The sequence below is a fragment of the Schistocerca piceifrons genome, chromosome 2, assembly GCF_021461385.2.
Source record: "Schistocerca piceifrons isolate TAMUIC-IGC-003096 chromosome 2, iqSchPice1.1, whole genome shotgun sequence".
NCBI lineage: Eukaryota > Metazoa > Arthropoda > Insecta > Orthoptera > Acrididae > Schistocerca > Schistocerca piceifrons.
The window spans coordinates 126,649,300-126,668,290 of record NC_060139.1 but is presented as its reverse complement, the minus strand read 5'-3'; the positions used below and the strand labels follow the sequence as shown (position 1 = coordinate 126,668,290).

The 18,991-nt window shown below is 42.5% G+C and overlaps 1 protein-coding gene across 1 annotated transcript in view; it reads right to left on the bottom strand.

Annotated features, from left to right (window-relative positions):
- Positions 1–16,247, bottom strand: part of LOC124774926 (mannose-P-dolichol utilization defect 1 protein homolog) — a 394,849-nt gene extending 378,602 nt beyond the window's left edge. Inside the window, exons 1-2 of the mRNA XM_047249607.1 lie at positions 16,044–16,247; positions 15,738–15,803 (exon numbers count right to left, since the gene is read on the bottom strand). Of these exons, the coding sequence (XP_047105563.1) occupies positions 15,738–15,803; positions 16,044–16,131 (154 nt within the window). The 5' untranslated portion in view covers positions 16,132–16,247. The remainder of the gene's footprint in view (positions 1–15,737; positions 15,804–16,043) is intronic.
- Between the last annotated feature and the right edge of the window lie 2,744 nt (positions 16,248–18,991).

Genomic DNA, 18,991 nt, shown 5'->3' with positions numbered 1-18,991 from the left:
CAAAATTAGGGACCAGAAAATAGACAAAGTGAAGGAATTCTGCTATCTTGGAAGAAGGGAAAAAAAACAAAAAACATGATAGACGAAGCGAGGAGGACATCATAAGCAGGCCAGCACAGGTAAAGAGGACATTCCAGGCCAAAACAAGCCTACTGGCATCAAACACCAGCCTCAATTTGAGGAAGTAATTACTAAGAATGTCCATTTCAACTACAGCATTGTACGATAGTGAATCATGGGCTGTGGAAAAACAAGAAAATAAGAGAATCCAAGCATCTGAGATTTGGTGCTATACAAAGATGTTGAAAATTATGTGCACTTATAAGATAAGGAATGAGAAGGTTCTCCACATAACTGAAAAAGGAAGGAAAGAACAGAACGTATTGACACAAAAAGAGAGTCAGGATGCTAGGACGTATAAGACATCTGGGAACTATGCCTGTGATGCTAGGGGAGCTGTAGAGGGTAAAAACTGTAGGGAGATGGACAGCTGAACACATACAACACATAACTGAGCACAATGGGTGCAGGTGCTGCTATGAGCTGGGGCTGGCACAGGATAGGAATTCATGGTGGGCCACATCCAACTAATCAGAGGTATGAGCAAAAAAAAACTTTATTTGAACAAAACTGTGCTAGCATTACACCAATGCCATCATGTAATATAAGAGAAATTATGACACACAGTCATTTTCCTCTCACTCAATATATGAATGGAACAGGAAAGAAATTCAATAACAATGGTACAATGTACTCTCCACCACACCCTGTACATCTGTTTGTGGAGTGACTATGTAAATGTATCTTATCATACATCTACTTTTCATTGATAGAATACCATTAGTAATTCTCTGCTTTGCCAAAAGGTACTACAAGGAAACAATGAAAAATGGAAGCTTAGGTTCAATCAAAGAAAATGCATTATATGATTGTAGTCATAGAGAAGGGAAAATTACACAAATCTCTTCTATTGGACACAGACAGCTATTGCAGAACAGGAGGTAGACTTTTAACTGATTTAGTAATTTTATCACCTAATGACAAGTAACTAATCCCTCTAGCATCTGTCTGATGCAATTTGGTGGTTTGTAACTCAACACAACTGAAAATACAGTAATAACTCTAACAGTGACAGTACTCTTATAACATATTCTTGGAGGAATCTCAAGCATTCTTTAAGTCTCTGGACAAAAATACTTCATATTTCATAACTGGCCCATTTTCATTAAAATCTGTTGGATTAATCTAAAAAAATAATATGCACACACATTTTATGCAAAATGTTTACACAATTCTGATAATATATGGTTGCACAATGGGTTCTCTTGCACGAGATCAACTGCTACAAGCTCCTTTTACAGTAATACGTACTACAATCTTCTTTCCTATGGTAATGATGTAGCAGCTACGCAATCATCACAAAACAGAAATAATGTTCCCATGAATACACACACTAGAACTGTATTCCATACCCAGTGCTGCCACATTGATTTTAAGTTTTGCATAGTAGCCCAAGTCACTTAGTGGGTTACTCCACACCAAGTGGTCTGGTGGTCCTCACCTTGTCACTTCAGACGCCGTATGTATGTGCCTACACAAGTTACAGATAATTCCACAAACTCTTTGCCCTCAATATGCAATCGTTCAGGATCCCCTTCAGTCAAGGTTATCAAATCTGCAATGAGGATGTATTGTTGTGGTGATGTCTTTTGTTGCATTGTTAAGCTATATACCCAAGAGTTGGTGCACTAGCTCAATAAATTTAACTGTGTAAAGTATGCCAGTTTTAAGAAAGTTGATACAGGTAATACCACAGCGACACTTACATCATAAAGAAATTTAATTATAAGAAGAAATATTCAAAATTCAAGTCTAATTATTGCCTAAGTAACTGTCACAGACATTTTTGCTTTTGGAAAACTATTAATTTCTTTGGGGGATCTGCAAATTTAGCTTTCATGAGTATATGGTTCTTGGCATAACCATTGATGAATTTTCACTAAAAAAATTATTCCTCAATATTCTGGCAATTCTGAACTCTCACTTCTCAAAAGGCCACCTGTAATAGTGTTTAAGTAACACTCGCTAAAAAGAGCACTTTTTTTCCTGAAGTTCTTGTAATGTGGTGCCTACTTGAACTAAACTTCGTCTGAACAGGTCTCGAAAGACCCAATGATACCGACCGACCACCGTGTCATTCTCAGCCTATAAGGTATCACTGGAAGTGGATTTGGAGGGGCAAGAGGTCAGCACACCACTCTGCTGGCCATTATCAGTTTCCATGACCAGAGCTGCTAATTCTCAATCAAGTAGCTCCTCAATTTGCCTCACAAAGGCTGAGTGCACCCCATCTGCCAACAGCATTTGACACACCGGACTGTCACGCATCCTAGTGCTAGCCAAGCTTGATGGTGCTTAACTCTGGTGAATTGACGGGAACTGGTGTTACCACGGAAGTAAGGCCGTTGGCATAATGTGGTGGCAACTAAGCATTTAATTTATAACATTACTTGCCCACTATTTGATTACTTGTACCTCTCTGGTATAATATTTAATGCAAGTCATTTCCAGCTGACAATGCAATCAGTATTGGAATATTCTGAAAGAAGGAATCATAAAAACGGGGTACAAAGGTAGTACAATATGTATATGGTAAAAAAAAAAAAAAATCACAGGTTACAAAGAAAATGATTTCAAAGATGGAGAAGAGAAGGAAATTCATCAACAAGAACAATGAAGACACAGGACAAGAAAGATTTACTGAAGGCTGAATAACAAACTCGGGAGAGAAACAGAGTAGGCTAGGAAAAAAAGACAAAAAGAGGAGTGTCACATAACTGATGAACTGGAGGGGAAGGGAAGATATGATTCACTGCACAAAAGAGTAAAGATTACAACATGGGCTCAAAACTGAGCAGAAAATGCTATTGTGGAAACTTTCATTGAAGATGAAAATGCAGTGTACAAATATCATGAGGGTGCTCCCCTTGAATGGTAACATTATTTAAAAGATCTGTATGACACAGACCAAAGCTAACAACCCTGAAATTTGTATTCTTGAACAAAGTGGATGATGATGAGAAAGAACTGATAATCATAATTAAAGAAGTAAAGAGTGCAATAGCTGCAATGAAAAATAGGAAAGCAGTATGTACAGATACAATACAAGATGAATTATTTAAATGTTTGAACAAAGACAGAGCATGAGAAATATTCAGGTTATGTAACAAAATATACGACAATAGTCAATGGTCAGAGGACTTCCTGACAACAATAATTAATCCAATACCAAAGACACAAGGAACCAAGAAATGCAGTGGGCTCAGGACAATCAGCTTCACTTCACATGCAGCCCAAGTTATGTAAAGAATCATTAACAAAAGACTGGCAAAGGTAATGGAGGATTCTTTTCTTTTTTTCTTTCTTTTTTTTTTTTGGTCGTTTTAGGGCGCACAACTTCAATGGTCATTAGCGCCCAGCCTACGTTAAAAATGCACCGCGAGGCACAAGTTTAAAACAACAACTAAAAGGGAAAACACGATAAAAGAGAGATTGACAGGCATAGGATTAAAAAAACAGCATAATCAAATGTCCTTAGACAGGTTTGTCAAGTTGATAAAACGAAGAACGCAAGTAGCTGCTCGTGGGTCATCCGCTAAAATGGCATCTAGAGTACATGGCAGGCCAAGATCAAGACGCAGTGTGTTAAAATCCGGACAGGACGTTAAAATGTGGCGGACCGTCAGCAATTGCCCACATGGGAAGAACGGCACCGGAGCAGCCGTCAGCAGATGGCGATCGCTGAACCGGCAGTGTCCAATTCGTAACCGGGCCAAAACGACCTCCTCCCGCCGAGAAGGGCGGGAGGAGGACTTCCAAGCCGCGGGAAGAGGTTTCAATGCCCGAAGCTTGTTGTCCGTAACTGCAGCCCAATCGGCATGCCACAGCGATAAAATGCGCCGACAAATTACCCTGCTACAATCCGACGAAGGGACACAACAAGAAGCTGTCCGAGGCTGGAGGACCGCAGCCTTGGCCGCGGCATCTGCAGCTTCGTTCCCAGGGATACCGACATGGCCAGGAACCCACATAAAGCTAACCGGAGAACCGTCGTCCACCAGCTGCTGAAGAGAGCGTTGGATCGGGTGCATGAAAGGGTGAAACGGATACGGATCACTGAGGCTCTGGATGGCGCTCAGGGAATCGGAGCAGATGACATAAGAAGAATGTCGGTGGCGGCAGATGTAAGGAACAGCCTGGTAGAGGGCAAAGAGCTTAGCTGTGAAGACCGAACAATGGCCATGGAGCCGGTATTTGAAACTTTGTGCCCCGACAATAAAAGAACACCCGACCCCGTCATTGGTCTTAGAGCCATCTGTATAAATGAAGGTCATATTAGTGAACGTCGAACGAAGTTCGACAAAACGGGAGTAGTAGACCGAACTGGGGGTAACCTCTTTTGGGAGCGAGCTGAGGTCAAGGTGAACGCGAACCTGAGCCTGGAGCCAAGGTGGCGTGTGGCTCTCGCCCACTTGAAAGGTTGCAGGGAGTGAAAAATTAAGGTGTTGAAGGAGGCCACGAAAGCGAACTCCAGGGGGTAGCAGGGCAGAGACAACCAACCTGTATTGACGGTCGAGAGAGTCGTCAAAAAGGAACGATAAGACGGGTGGTCGGGCATTGACAGTAGCCGACAGGCATACCGACAAAGCAGTATATCGCGCCGGTAGGTGAGTGGCAATTCGCCAGCGTCAGCATGAAGACTCTCGACGGGACTAGTATAAAACGCTCCGGTCGCAAGTCGTAAACACTGATGTTGTATGGAGTTGAGGCGGCGTAAGATGGATGGCCGTGCAGAGGAGTATACGAAGCTCCCATAATCCAGCTTGGAGCGGACGATCGACCGATATAGACAAAGTAGGACGGTTCGATCCGCTCCCCACAACATACCACTGAGAACACGAAGGACATTTAAAGAACGGGTACAACGGGCAGCCAAATATGACACATGTGCAGACCAGCTAAGTTTCCTGTCAAATGTAAGACCTAAAAATTTTGTTGTCTCCACGAATGGGAGAGCAACGGGACCGAGTCGTAAGGACGGTGGGAGAAACTCCTTGTAGCGCCAGAAGTTAATACAGACTGTCTTCTCGGCAGAAAAACGGAAGCCATTGGCGACACCCCAGGAGTAAAGATGGTCAAGAGAACGCTGAAGACAGCGCTCCAGGACACGTGTAAGCTGCGCGCTGCAATAGATGGTAAAATCGTCCATGAAAAGGGAGCCTGATACATCAGCTCGGAGGCAATCCAATATTGGATTGATCGCTATGGCGAAGAGAGCGACGCTCAAAACTGAGCCCTGTGGCACCCCATTCTCCTGGTGAAAGGTGTCTGACAGGACAGAACCCACACGTACCCTGAACTGTCGATCCATTAAAAAGGAACGAATAAAAAGAGGGAGGCGACCGCGAAGACCCCATGTATGCATGGTGTGGAGAATGCCCGCCCTCCAACAGGTGTCGTAAGCCTTCTCCAAATCGAAGAACACAGCCGCGGTCGGGCGCTTCCGCAAGAAGTTATTCATAATGAAGGTCGACAAGGTAACCAGATGGTCAACAGCAGAGCGGCGCCTACGAAATCCACATTGGACATTGGTAAGTAGGCGTCGAGACTCGAGCAGCCAAACCAAACGAGAGTTAACCATTCGTTCCATCACTTTACAGACACAGCTGGTAAGCAAGATGGGTCGATAACTGGAAGGCAAGTGCTTGTCCTTCCCCGGCTTAGGAATCGGGACAACAATAGACTCGCACCAGCATGCGGGAACATGTCCCTCAGTCCAGATGCGATTGTAAGTACAAAGAAGAAAACCTTTACCCGCAGGAGAAAGGTTCTTCAGCATCTGAATATGAATAGAATCAGGCCCTGGAGCGGAGGACCGTGACCGGGCAAGTGCGTTTTCGAGTTCCCGCATGGTGAATGGGGCATTATAACTTTCACGATTCGAGGAGCGGAAGTTAGGTGGCCTAGCCTCCTCTGCCTGTTTGCGGGGAAGGAAGGCAGGGTGGTAATGAGCGGAGCTCGAAACCTCTGCGAAAAAGCGGCCGAAGGCATTGGAGACATCCTCCGGGGCCACAAGGACGTCATTCGCGACCATCAAGCCAGAAACTGGTGAGTGGACCTTAGTGCCAGATAGCCGGCGCAGGCTACCCCAGACAACAGAAGAAGGAGTAAAACTGTTGAAGGTGCTTGCGAAATCAGCCCAGCTGGCTTTCTTGCTTTCTTTAATAATACGACGACACTGTGCACGTAATCGTTTATAAGTGATACAATTCGCCACTGTAGGGTGGCGTTTAAAGGTGAGTAAAGCACGTCGACGAGCACGTAAAGCGTCTCTACATGCTGTGGTCCACCAGGGGACTGGTACGCGACGTGGAGAAGAAGTAGGGTGAGGGATGGAATATTCAGCAGCAGTGAGAATGACTTCCGTGAGGTGTGCGACCTGACGATCGCAGCTTGTGAAGGTTTGATCCTGAAAGGTCGCCCTGGAAGAGAAGAGCCCCCAGTCTGCTTTGGAGATGTTCCAACTAGATGAGCACGGGGAGGGGGTATGCTGCAGGAGATGGATAACACACGGGAAGTGGTCGCTTGAATATGTATCAGAAAGTGCATACCACTCAAACCTGCGTGCAAGTTGGGTAGTACATATAGAGAGGTCTAAATGGGAATAGGTGTGAGATGTGTCCGAAAGAAAAGTAGGGGCGCCAGTATTGAGGCAGACAAGATTGAGCTGGTTGAAAAGGTCTGCTAACAGGGAGCCCCTCGGGCAGGATGCCGGAGAGCCCCAAAGGGGATGGTGGGCATTGAAGTCTCCAGTTAACAAAAATGGGGCAGGTAGCTGAGCAATAAGCTGCATCATGTCTGCCCTGGTAACGGCAGATGACGATGGAGTGTAAACGGTACAAATGGAAAATGTAAAAGTGGGGAGAGGAATGCGGATGGCAACTGCCTGCAGGCCGGTGTGCAATGTGATGGGATCGTAGTAAATATCATCCCGGACCAGCAACATAACCCCTCCATGAGCCGGAATACCTACCACAGGGGGTAGGTCAAAACGCACAGAGGTGTAGTGTGCCAAGGCAATTTGATCGCATGGGCGTAGCTTCGTTTCCTGGAGGGCTACGACGAGCAGACGGTGTAAGCGGAGCAGCAACTTCAAGTCCTCTCGGTTGGAGCGAATGCTGCGAATATTCCAGTGAATAAGTGGCATCGTGAGAAGAAAAGGAAGATGAAAGAAGGGGTCACCTCGAAGGTCGCTGAGGGCCTGGCTTCGAGCGAGCACTGCCGCCGCTATCAGTAGGCGGACAGTCATCGTCCATTGGTTCTATAGGTTCATCGGCCATCTTGGTAAGATGGCCGGGAGGGGGAGCTTCCGCCGCCGGTGAACGGCCAGATGTTCGGCTACCAGCGGTGCGGCCAGGCGAAACGGATGACGGCCTGGGGCGGCAACCGCTGGGTGGCGCAGGAGAAGAAATGCACCGTGGCGGAGAAGGAGAACTGTGCTTCCTATGACCCTTCTTGGAAGGTCGTTTGGTGGAAGTACAGGGCGATGGCTGGGAGGTCGAGGTACGTAGGAAGTCTGCACGGGACGGTTCCTTCTTGAAGGCCTGTGCATCTGACTTCTGGGTCTTCGTCTTAGCAGAAGCTGATGAAGGGGCTTGTGTCTGTGGGCTGATGGGTGGAGGAGGGGAAGTCGACCGCGCGATCTTAGCACTGGCCGAACGGACGACCGTGGTGCTGAAGGTCAGATCGCATGTCTGGATTGCCACCTCCCTGGTAGTCCGAGGAGAGGAGAGGACAGTACGGTATTTCCCCGCTGGGAGCAGCGTGGGCTTCCTACTAGCAAACAGCTTGAGAGCAGCCGAGGTGGACACTTTCTCTTTGACCCGAATTTCTTGGATACAGCGTTCTTCCTTATAGATGGGACAGTCGCGGGAGGACGCTGCATGGTCACCCTGACAGTTCACACAACGAGGAAACGGAGGTGGACAGTCACCCTCATGGGCATCCCTGCCACAAGTGACACATTTAGCCGCATTGGAACAAGACTGGCGAGTGTGATTGAAACGCTGACACTGGTAGCAGCGCGTAGGTGTCGGGACATAGGGGCGAACATAAATAACCTCGTAGCCCGCTTTGATGCGCGATGGCAGCTTAACACTATCAAAGGTCAAGAAAAGTGTCCGGGTCGGTACAAGGTCATTGTTGACCTTTTTCATGACCCTATGGACAGCCGTCACGCCCTGCTCAGCGAGCAAAGACTGAATCTCCTCGTCAGTCAATCCGTCGAGGGATCTAGTATAGACCACACCACGAGACGAATTCAAAGTTCGGTGAGCCTCCACCCGGACAGGGAACGTGTACAGGAGTGTGGCTCGAAGCAGTTTTTGTGCCTGAAAGGCGCTCTCAGTTTCGAATAACAAGGTACCATTACGCAACCTGGTACACGACTTGACAGATCCGGTTACGGCATCTACGCCCTTCTGGATAACGAAAGGGTTGACAGAGGAGAAATCCTTTCTGTCCTCAGATCGAGAAACGACGAGGAACTGTGGGGCAGGCGGTAGTACTTTTGTCACTGGTGGCTGGTCATGTTTCCGTTTGTGGGCAGAAGTCAAGAGAGAAGAAGAAAAATCCATTGCGGAGGAATCCCCCATGATTGCCAGCATCTCCGATGGCGCGCTCCTTCCTTATGGGGACACTCTCAGAGGGCACTCCCGCCTTAGGTGAATGTTTACACCTCAGGTCACACCTCCCGAGAAACAGAAGGAGGGACCAATCGGCATGGTCAGAAGGTATCAGCTCAGGCAATCACCCCTCCCCGGGCCTGGCCTTTACCAGGGGGTACGTGCGTCCCTTACTTGTCTACCCAGGGTGGGGAATTACGCGTTACCCCGTCACCGGCTACGCGTGCGAACGCGTGGGTCGGCCTTCAGGCGTGCACAGGGAGGAAGGAAGAAGAGGAAAAGGAAGAGAGAGAGGACAGACTGTCTCAAACGCCAAGGCGGAGACCAGAGAAGGCAAAGAGAAGAAGGCAAGGTGAAGAAGGCGAGGTGAAGAAGGCGAGGAGAAGAAGGCAAGGAGAAGAAGGCAAGGAGAAGAAGGCAAGCAGAAGAAGGCAAGGGAAAGAGTAAGGAAGACAGTGAGATGGAGAAGAACAAAGAAAGGAACCAACCAAAGGAAGGAAGAAACGAGAAGAGAAAAACCAAAAAGACCACAAATATAGGTCGTGAAACCGTCCGTCTTCGGACGCAGGCGCTAACTACCCCCTTGAGGGGGATGGATTCCTTTTAGTCGCCTCTTGCGACAGGCAGGAATACCTCGGGCCTATTCTAACCCCCGGACCCGCAGGGGGGAGGTAATGGAGGAGAATCTGGCTGAAAACCAATTTGGTTTTAGATGGAATACAGGCACAAGAGATGCATTAAGACTTCTGCAAAATTTCTGAAGTGCACTGAAAAGGTAAGATATCTATATATTTGTTTTACAGGCCCAGAAAACATGTGGACTGGAATAAGCTTGCAATCATACCTTAGGAAATGAAGAGTGGCTGAAAAATCTGACAACTTCTAAACTCATTAAATTTAAATCAAAAAGTGTGCATGAAAGTGCAAGGAGAAAAATACAAACTGGATAGAACTTGGAAAAGAAATAAGGGGAGGACTGGAACAATCAATAAGGGGAGGACTGGAACAATCACATGGATGATGTTGTGAGGAAAGCAAAGTGTTTTATTGGCAAAACACTTACAAGATGTAAACGGTCTGCTAAACAGACTGCTTACACTACACTTCTCTGTTCTCATCTAGAGTACAGCTGTGCAGTATGGGATCCGCATCAGATAGGATTAATGAATGACACTGAAAAACGTTCAAGAAGAGCACCTCGTTTTGTATTAGCGCGAAATAGGGGAGAGAGTGTCAGACATATGATATACAAACTGGGGTAGCAATCATTAAAACAAAGGCATTTTTTATTGCGGCAGGATCTTTTCATGAAATTTCAATCACCAACTTTCTCCTCCAAATTCAAAAATATTTTACTGGTGGCCACCTACATTGAGAGAAATGATCATTGTAATAAAATAAGAGAAATCAGAGACCACACAGAAAGATTTAAATGTTAGTTTCTCCCACATATTGTTCGTGAGCGTAGTGTTACAGAACGAGCTTGAAAGTGGTTCGATGAACTCTCTGGCAGGAATTCAATTGTAAGCTACAAACTAGTCATATGGTTGCAGAAGGCTGCTACACTTAGAAAACATGATTGACTACTGCCACTAGGTGATAAGAGGGGAGGATGAAGAATATGGTGGTTGATGTTAGCAGACGAGAGGCTCCTTCTAGCAACAGATGAAAAACACAGTTACGCAGTGTAGGGTATACGACTGATGCTAAAGGAAAGATATATGGAATGAAAATCAATACAATGAAAACAAAAGTACCGTAATGGCTCTAGGAGAGAGGCAAAATGGTAGAAATGATGCTGAATGGAAAAATATTAGAACATGTGCAAAGCTTTAGGTACTTAGGAAACAGGACAGAAACTGACTGGAAGAGCAGCACAGAAATTAAATTCAGGAAGGCAACAACAAAAATGGCAAATTTTAAGAACAGAAGAATTATCTGCAGCAATACAGTCAAGGATTTGAAGAAAAGACTGGTGGTGCTGAAACATGGACATTGAGGAAGGAAAAAACAGGTTGGATGAATAAAATGCAAAATGGGGAGTACTGAGAAAAGTGAGAGGGTAAAGATGCATAATGAATGTAATAAAAAGAAGGAAAAGAAACTGGACTGAACATATATTAAGAAAGAAGGAAGGGTTTATAAAAAAAATAGCCTGGTGGAGTGTGTGGAAGGGAAGATATTTCAGATCCTGGATGATGTGATAGACAGCAGTACATACAGTAACTGTACTTTTACCACTTCACTTCATTGCCCGCATCTCGTGGTCGTGCGGTAGCGTTCTCGCTTCCCACGCCCGGGTTCCCGGGTTCGATTCCCGGCGGGGTCAGGGATTTTCTCTGCCTCGTGATGGCTGGGTGTTGTGTGCTGTTCTTAGGTTAGTTAGGTTTAAGTAGTTCTAAGTTCTAGGGGACTTATGACCACAGCAGTTGAGTCCCATAGTGCTCAGAGCCATTTGAACCATTTGAACTTCACTTCATTAAGAACTACAATGTAAATAGACTGTTTGGCAACAAACTCATTACATATTTTTTAAACTGAGTTCAAAGAGATTGAGTACTAGCAGTGTCTGAATAAAAAAAACACAGTGCCAACATTTATCTTGACAAGTATATGGCATGTGTATTTTCTTCCTTCGTTAGTTTCAGGTTCCATGGATCATTTACACAATAAATCTTAATGATGTGCAATTAGTCATTTTATATTTACATCACAAATTATTTTGTAAATAATTCTTGATGATTTGCAAGTGTTCTCAGATTTCACTTTGCTTTCTGGCACACATTTTATACCACAGTCTAAATGTTCAAAAATTTTGGTTACAGCATTGTGCACCCCTTTTTGTGCTCAAGATAATCTTAATGTGGTGTAATGAATTCTAAAGAGCAACACAGTCACCACTTTTCAACAAACTAAATTAGCCTACTTCACTTGACACCAGTGGATATGTTTCCCTTGCAAATATAAATGACTGGTTTAATACCCAACACTCTAGTACCAATAAACTAGTGAGTTGTCTGGCAAAAGATTGCAAAACCTGGTAAAATATTATGTGAAGTAATTTACTTTGAACAGTAACTATATGCAAACATACTGTGGTATGTAAGTTAGAGTTTTTTGGGTTTCTGTGCCATTCAGTCATTTTTAAAGAGCCCATACGTGGCACTGACCCCAATCATTGGATCACAGAGTACGCAGAATACACAGATGTTTATACTTGACATTTTTACAAGACCCATTCTATGTATGTCAGCATTATGCAGGGAGATGTCCTTAATTGGTACCATCCACTGAAGTTTGTGATATGGCAAGTCATATATTTATTGCTAAACTACAATGTTATCCCCCCCCCCTTTTTTAAAAAAAAGAGCACATGAAGCATGACCTATCTGGAAGGACCAGAGGAAAATTGCAGGAGTATCTGATCTGACAGACTGTCCTCTCTATGAGGCAGGGTAAGGTGATGTTCTACAATACATTAAACTAAAAAATAGAGCTTTCTTTGTTTAGTAAGACACCTTTAATCATTCAATCACTACATACATCTTGGAGGAATCACTTACAGATATGCGAAAATAATTATCAAGTAATTTCAACCATTTTTAAAACCTGTGATACAATAACTTCATTTGTTGAATTACATAAAACCAGAGCTCCTCAGTGAAACAGTACGGTGAGGAGAGGCTACAGGTTTGTTCAATGTAGAGCAGAGTTTTACAGAGGTGCTCAACAATTTGACTTCGCAAATCCTCTATAACAAATTCCTGATGTTTCACAAAAATGTATCCACAACATTTTAAGACCTCATTTTCTGTGAGAAATAGGCTAATTCAAACACATTTGCCTCTTCGCAACTTTAACATTGTCATCAACTGAATGTTCCGCTTGATAAAAATATATAAAGCCTGCTCATATGTAGAGACCAAAGTATCTTTTTAAATACTGGGTCGACCGAAGTGTCCGATCCCACCCGTCGGCTTTGACTCGTGACGTAAGGCTGTTGTGGTGTGTGACGTCACGACGGCGCGGAATTTAGTTTGTGAGTGTGGCGTGTTTGTAGGTGTCGTTTTGATGCGATCGGTGGTGCTCTCTGGTGGTGTGTTAGGTGATGTTTTTGGTTTAGTTTGCGAGTGTGGCGTCGTGTGTGAATTTTGGTAAATTGCTTTTTTTATGTCTTTGGTAGGTATGGATATGACTGACAGGGTCAACAGTTTTCGGTTGTCGGCTATGATGGGGGACAGTACGTTGTCTCTAAAAAATTTCGTCAACTATTCGGAATTTTGGATGAAGTCATGTAGTGTTCAGTATGTCATGAAGAAATGAGGCTTACTTAAAGTTCCGGCGTCTCGGACCAGGGATGGGTGTATGTGGAGAGTCGTAAGGATAACAGGTCAAGGGAAGTGTTCGATCCCAATGCGTGGCTGTGAATGTTGGTATCAGGAAATGTTTTTGAGCTATATAGGTCAAGGGAAGTGTTAGGTCCTAATTTATGGGATCAGGAGCTGCTGTTGAGCTATATAGGTCAAGGGAAGTGCCCGATTCCAGATGATGTGTTTAGTGGTATTTGGGGAGTTTTGTGATGTCGGTTTCTTTGGTCATTTTGCGTGGTTTTGTATGGCGGTGGGTGTCTAAATTTGTTTATATTTAGTTCGTCCCCACCCAAAAACCCCCTATTTCCTGCGCTTGTCCCGTTAGTGTCATTAGGCTTTTTGTGGAACGTGTGTGTGTGTGTGTGTGTGTGTGTGTGTGTGTGTGTGTGTGTGTGTGTGTGTGTTTTTCGATGTATTTTCATCCTCATAATGTGTACGTAACGACTTTATATGCGCCATATTGGAATCGTGGTTTATGGTCGTTTCCGCCATATTTGTGACGACATGGGTCAAAACAGACAGGCGGGATCGGAAGCTTCCGTATTTCCTAAATACCTACTAATAATATTCCAGAGTGATATAAAATGAAACAAATGTGTAATAAGACGGTAAGGTAAGGGGAACAGTTAGATTAGTTGCAGGGAATCAGAGAAAATGCATGACACTAGTTAAGGGAACTAAATACCATCTACTAATACACTGGAACCAATTGTAAATCACTACTTCAGCATTCTGGAAATATATCACATGGACCTCACTCAATAATGTGATGGTGGGATTCAGAAGAGAAAGGCAATGCAGATAACGAGGCAGAGAAATAATGGCATTGACAGGAGCACATTTGTAGTCTTTCTTGGATTACTTTACTACTGTCATTCTCCACGTGTCATTGGAAGCTGAAAGGAAGTAGCTAATATTGGTACAAAATAAAACAGGCCTATTCTCTACTACACACTTTATAGTTGCTTGCAGAGTAGCCTATATATACTGATGTATATGTAAGCTGTTATCCTCAGTACTAGCCACGGTTGGAATGAGAACACTTACTAAGTTATTGCAATAGAAAAGCACTCATTGCAGTGGATGTGTGTTCTATGCAATATGCAAGTCAGTTTAAACCAGAAAAAAAAGTGAATGACCAAGGTTCTCTGCCATTCATACATTTACACATCGCCACCTGATACCTCACTATAAGGACGGTAAAAGTTACATATTGGATCCCCCTTGCATTTTTCAATTTGGCACAGATGTTAACATTAGGCTTCGCTAGCAGTCAGTAGGTTACCACAACCCAGATTTTCTGCTTTTACATTTGCTGGCTTTGCCAGCTCACAACCAAATTGTCACCTTCCAATCTAAACTAGACCTCAGGCTGCATTATAGCTCAAGCCTAACCACAACCAAGATTTTGATGGGGTCTAATGCATAAACAATTTTACGACCATAAAAAATACATTTTCTGTATGAGGATTATCTGAAGAGCAAATTACCTTTCACACAGAATATAAGTGACCATTAGAGAAGAGATTTGTGGTAAAAGTACAGACCATATTGTAGAACCTTGCTGCTTCAAGTAGGCCCTAATTAAATAATAAAAGAGAAAAATTCTTCCATAAATGATAAGAGCACAGCAACCAGTGTCCTTTTTTGCTGGTTTCATTTGGCAAATCCAGATTTCCGCTAGTGCCTAGCTATTATCAAGACACTGATTGCTGTGCTCTATCATTTATAAATTAGATTACAGTCACTGAGTGCACCTACATTCATAATGGAAGGTAACCTGATGAGAAAAATCTGTCGACTAAATTCTATACATTTAGTGCACGATACATTGCCCTGGTCGCATATCCTGTTTCGCCATGAACTGTTTAGAGTATTTTCGACTCCAAAACTCTCAATAATTTCATGTAGGCTATCAATCTGATCTCCATTGCTGGAAAATAAAACTTTCCGTTTGTAAGCGAATACAGTCAATGTCTTGGCACATACCTCACCCAAAATTAACACAGCACACATGTTATGAAAATGACACCACTTGCAGTGAACATGACCACTGTACAAAGTTTCATATTTAATTTGAACTCAGCAATCGACTAGCAACTGTATAAGGCAGTGAATCTTGTGAAACTTTCAAAGCAGTCACTGGCAGGATTACATCTAGTTTAAATCTTTTCTTCAAAATTTTATGTGCTTGGCAGTAAAGAACTGGTGGGGTGTCATCACTGTATGAACAGTGTCAAACCATGACAGTGTAACAACATAAGCACAGCTTTGCATGCACAAAGCATCTGTAATGTGAGACAACACAGAATACATGGGATTGTAGATATTAAAATGAAGTTCTCAGTCAAGTAATACTGAGGGTCTTCACGGGCACTTTCATGACAAGAAATCTGTATTTCGCACGTCCCACATACGTGGCAAAGCCGTAAGGAGCTCCAACAAAACACGTTAATTACAGTGTAATACATAAAACACGGTAAGAATATGTAGGCCTAATCCCACAGTGCTCAAACGGTAAAGTGTACGGTTTCCAGATACCGGTATCACAACTTCTTCCAGGCAAGCGGCTGACTATTCGACAACAGCACAACACGATAAGTATGAAGAAAAATAATCATACCCATAACTGATCCGGCGATTATGACCAACCCGAGGGCTTTGCTTATTGTTGCCTTCAAGCATGGTACTGAAAACAATAATAATGCACTCAGTATAACACATCATAAAACAACAACAAAATTGACAAAACCATAATACCGAAAAAAGTGATTCTAATATGACCATCTGTAAGCAACGACAACTTAAGGTTCACATCTCAACGTACACTTCATACAATCGTACAGAAACCTTTAAGTTTAAACAATGTCCAGTAACAATTAATGCAAATGTCTTGTAGGACTTTTCATGTTAACAAAATGATACCTACCATGAAAAAAATTGAAATTTACAAAATACTCGTCGAAACATTCTGGCGTCAAGAAAAGGAAAATAATTTTCTTAATTAAGCCTTCCATGCTGACGCTCAGCTGCAAGCAGAAACAAAATTCAACTGGACTATCTGCGCGGCAAGCAGTTCATATATACTTTGATTAGATCTCCAGCGCTGACTTGTCACAAACCTGAACTACGTACTGATACGCTGTTGTTAACTTTGCGTATAGGGAATGACGTGGTCGTAAACGGAGGAGTAGCGCACGTGTAACACAAAAGTGCGAGTACAATTATTATCATGCAATTGGTCGTTATCTCTTTAGAAACCTGTTAGAGATGGCAACCTTTATATGACTTTTGTTTAAGAATAGAACACGTGTGTCATGTAGCGGGGGATATGCTGTTGACAAACCATCACTTGTGTCGTAAACATTAGTTCGTCATCATTCATGAACCACAGTTTGTGAGCCCAGATACTAGAAATATATCCTGTCATTTCATTCTAATATTTTGAGCTGCAGAATTCTTTGCTTATTCTGTGACAGCGGCACACTGGAAGTAGTTACAGAATGTGATGAAGAAAAGATGAAAAGCCAACGACCCTATTTTGCATACAGATTGTAATAACATGAAAACGTGCATGTAGTTATGTGCTCCGCAGTGTTTCAGAAACGCTTAAGAACCTCAATAATTTGGTTGCTCATAGTGGTCACATTGCATGTGGATATGTTATTGTAAAAGCATTCTGCCTTTTAAGTGAAGTTTCGCCATCGTCAGTGGGTTCCTTTAATTTTGTTAATAGCACATGTTTATACGTGTATGTCCGTCGCCTGCACCAAAGCTGATAATTGGTACAATTTAGTATTGCAAATTCTGTGGTTTCTACCCTGACATCGCGTAAAAGGCTTTCGTAACACTCGACTGCTCCATTCTATAACATATTATATACAAATAACAACTATAACAAAATATCAACTGTCCAGCAGACGAAAGACAGCTACGATAACAATAACGTACTACTAAAAAAATAAAGAAACTCACTGCTGATTTTGAAATGTCAGTGAAAGGTGTGTGTGTGTGTGTGTGTGTGTGTGTGTGTGTGTGTGTGTGTGTGTGGAAAAATAGTTCAAGGCAGATTTTCCAATGTCAAGTTTATTTGAAAACTAAACCAGACACAAAAGTGAATTTCTATGCCTAAAATGGAACTTTACACATAGACGTAGGGATAAGCAGTTTACTAAAGGGTTCCAAAGTGGGACCATATAAGTTACCCTACAGCCACAATAAAGTTATGTTACTGTTTCGATGATTTTAATGTAAAAGAACTAGAGATAATTGCAAAACGCCTGTAACTACAGTTTATCATACCACAGTTACAGCCACATATGAAAAGCAACAGTGACATGCACAACTGCTTCTTGTTCCACATGCAAGGAACACAAGAAATAGGGACATCTACGTGACTACTCTGCAATTCACAGTTAAGGGCATGGTAGCTTTCTTGTTTTCACTTGTCTGCCAGTGTATAGTATATTTACGTTGTGGACTGCATCCCTTCTGTACAGCAGTAATAAAAGTTGACATAAGAGTAGCAAGGGTGTGTTCATCTGTTACATTCTTTTGAATGACAGTTTCGAGAATAACTGATCTGTAGCTAAGAATTTTATGTTTTAAATATCTACACACACACACAGACAAAGTATAAAGTAAAAAATATGCACATTTGTTACATTTAATTAAGTTTGCATACAGCTTATGTACTGTTGCCTCAGAATATATAACTAACACCTGATTTTATTTCACGGTGGCGTAGCATCAGAACTTGGATCACATACTGAAATCGGACATGAATTATTCTGTTCGGAATTCTGCTATTTGTTTTGAGGTTTGATATGTGATTACGTTGGCCCATTTCTCTTTTTGCCAAATGTTAATGGGGACAGTAACCTTCATTGCCTTAGTAAACTCCAGTACTAAGGCTAAAATGACAATAATAGGAATTATAGGGCGCTGAAAAAAAATTACTCAGCAGTAAATGCTACACAATGATAAAAAAGTCTGATAAGTAACTTAAAGTTTGAAAGCCAAAAGATTGTTATAGGTGAGAGTTATGAACCTATCAGATCCTAAGCATAGAATTACATAGACTGTAGTAATATTCTGTGATATTTTTCCAAAGTACTAGATACTGAATGAAGTGCTTATTCTTATTACTGTAAAGAGACATTATTGATGTGTGCATTATCTTTTTGTCACTTGTTATTGAATGAAACAACAAAACCAATATGGAGGACAAGTTGTAATAAAAATACACTTGTTTGTGTGTTACTTGTTACACAGCTGTAGAAATGGCAAATACTGATGATATGGAAACCTATTTTTTTTTTTTTTTTAGGGAAAAAAGCTAGAAGTAAATAAGACCTGAAGACAAAATTCTTGTAGTTTTTCTGTCAACATTGCAACATTTGTTATTTAGAATTTGTATTGTGTGCAGTTTTTTTGGGTAGTCATTGTTGACGAGTTGCAATATTAAGTACTTCAGCAATGCTCTCATTCCGTTTGTGTTATCAAAACTCAGTGGTCAAGATTATCAGAGATCACAGATTGCTTATCATGTATTGTTTCAGAGTCTACTAGTGTTTGTCTGGGCAGCCCAGGTAGTATGTCTGAATACCATCTTGATCAATTCCTGAATAAGTCACATCTTAAATTCTCTTTCTTTTGCTGGATGAAAGCATCACTGAGTTCAAAACATAAGTAGATATTCTCTTCATCTCATGTAATTGCAAGTTCTCATTTTGGATGTTGTTTTTCTTCTAGATGCATATGGATATGGTCTAATGTCTAAATGAATTACAATGTTCCCAGTTAGGATTTAACTGATAAAACCAATCATCATGACACACCTCGAGAGCATGTGTCACAAGGATGGAAACTATAATC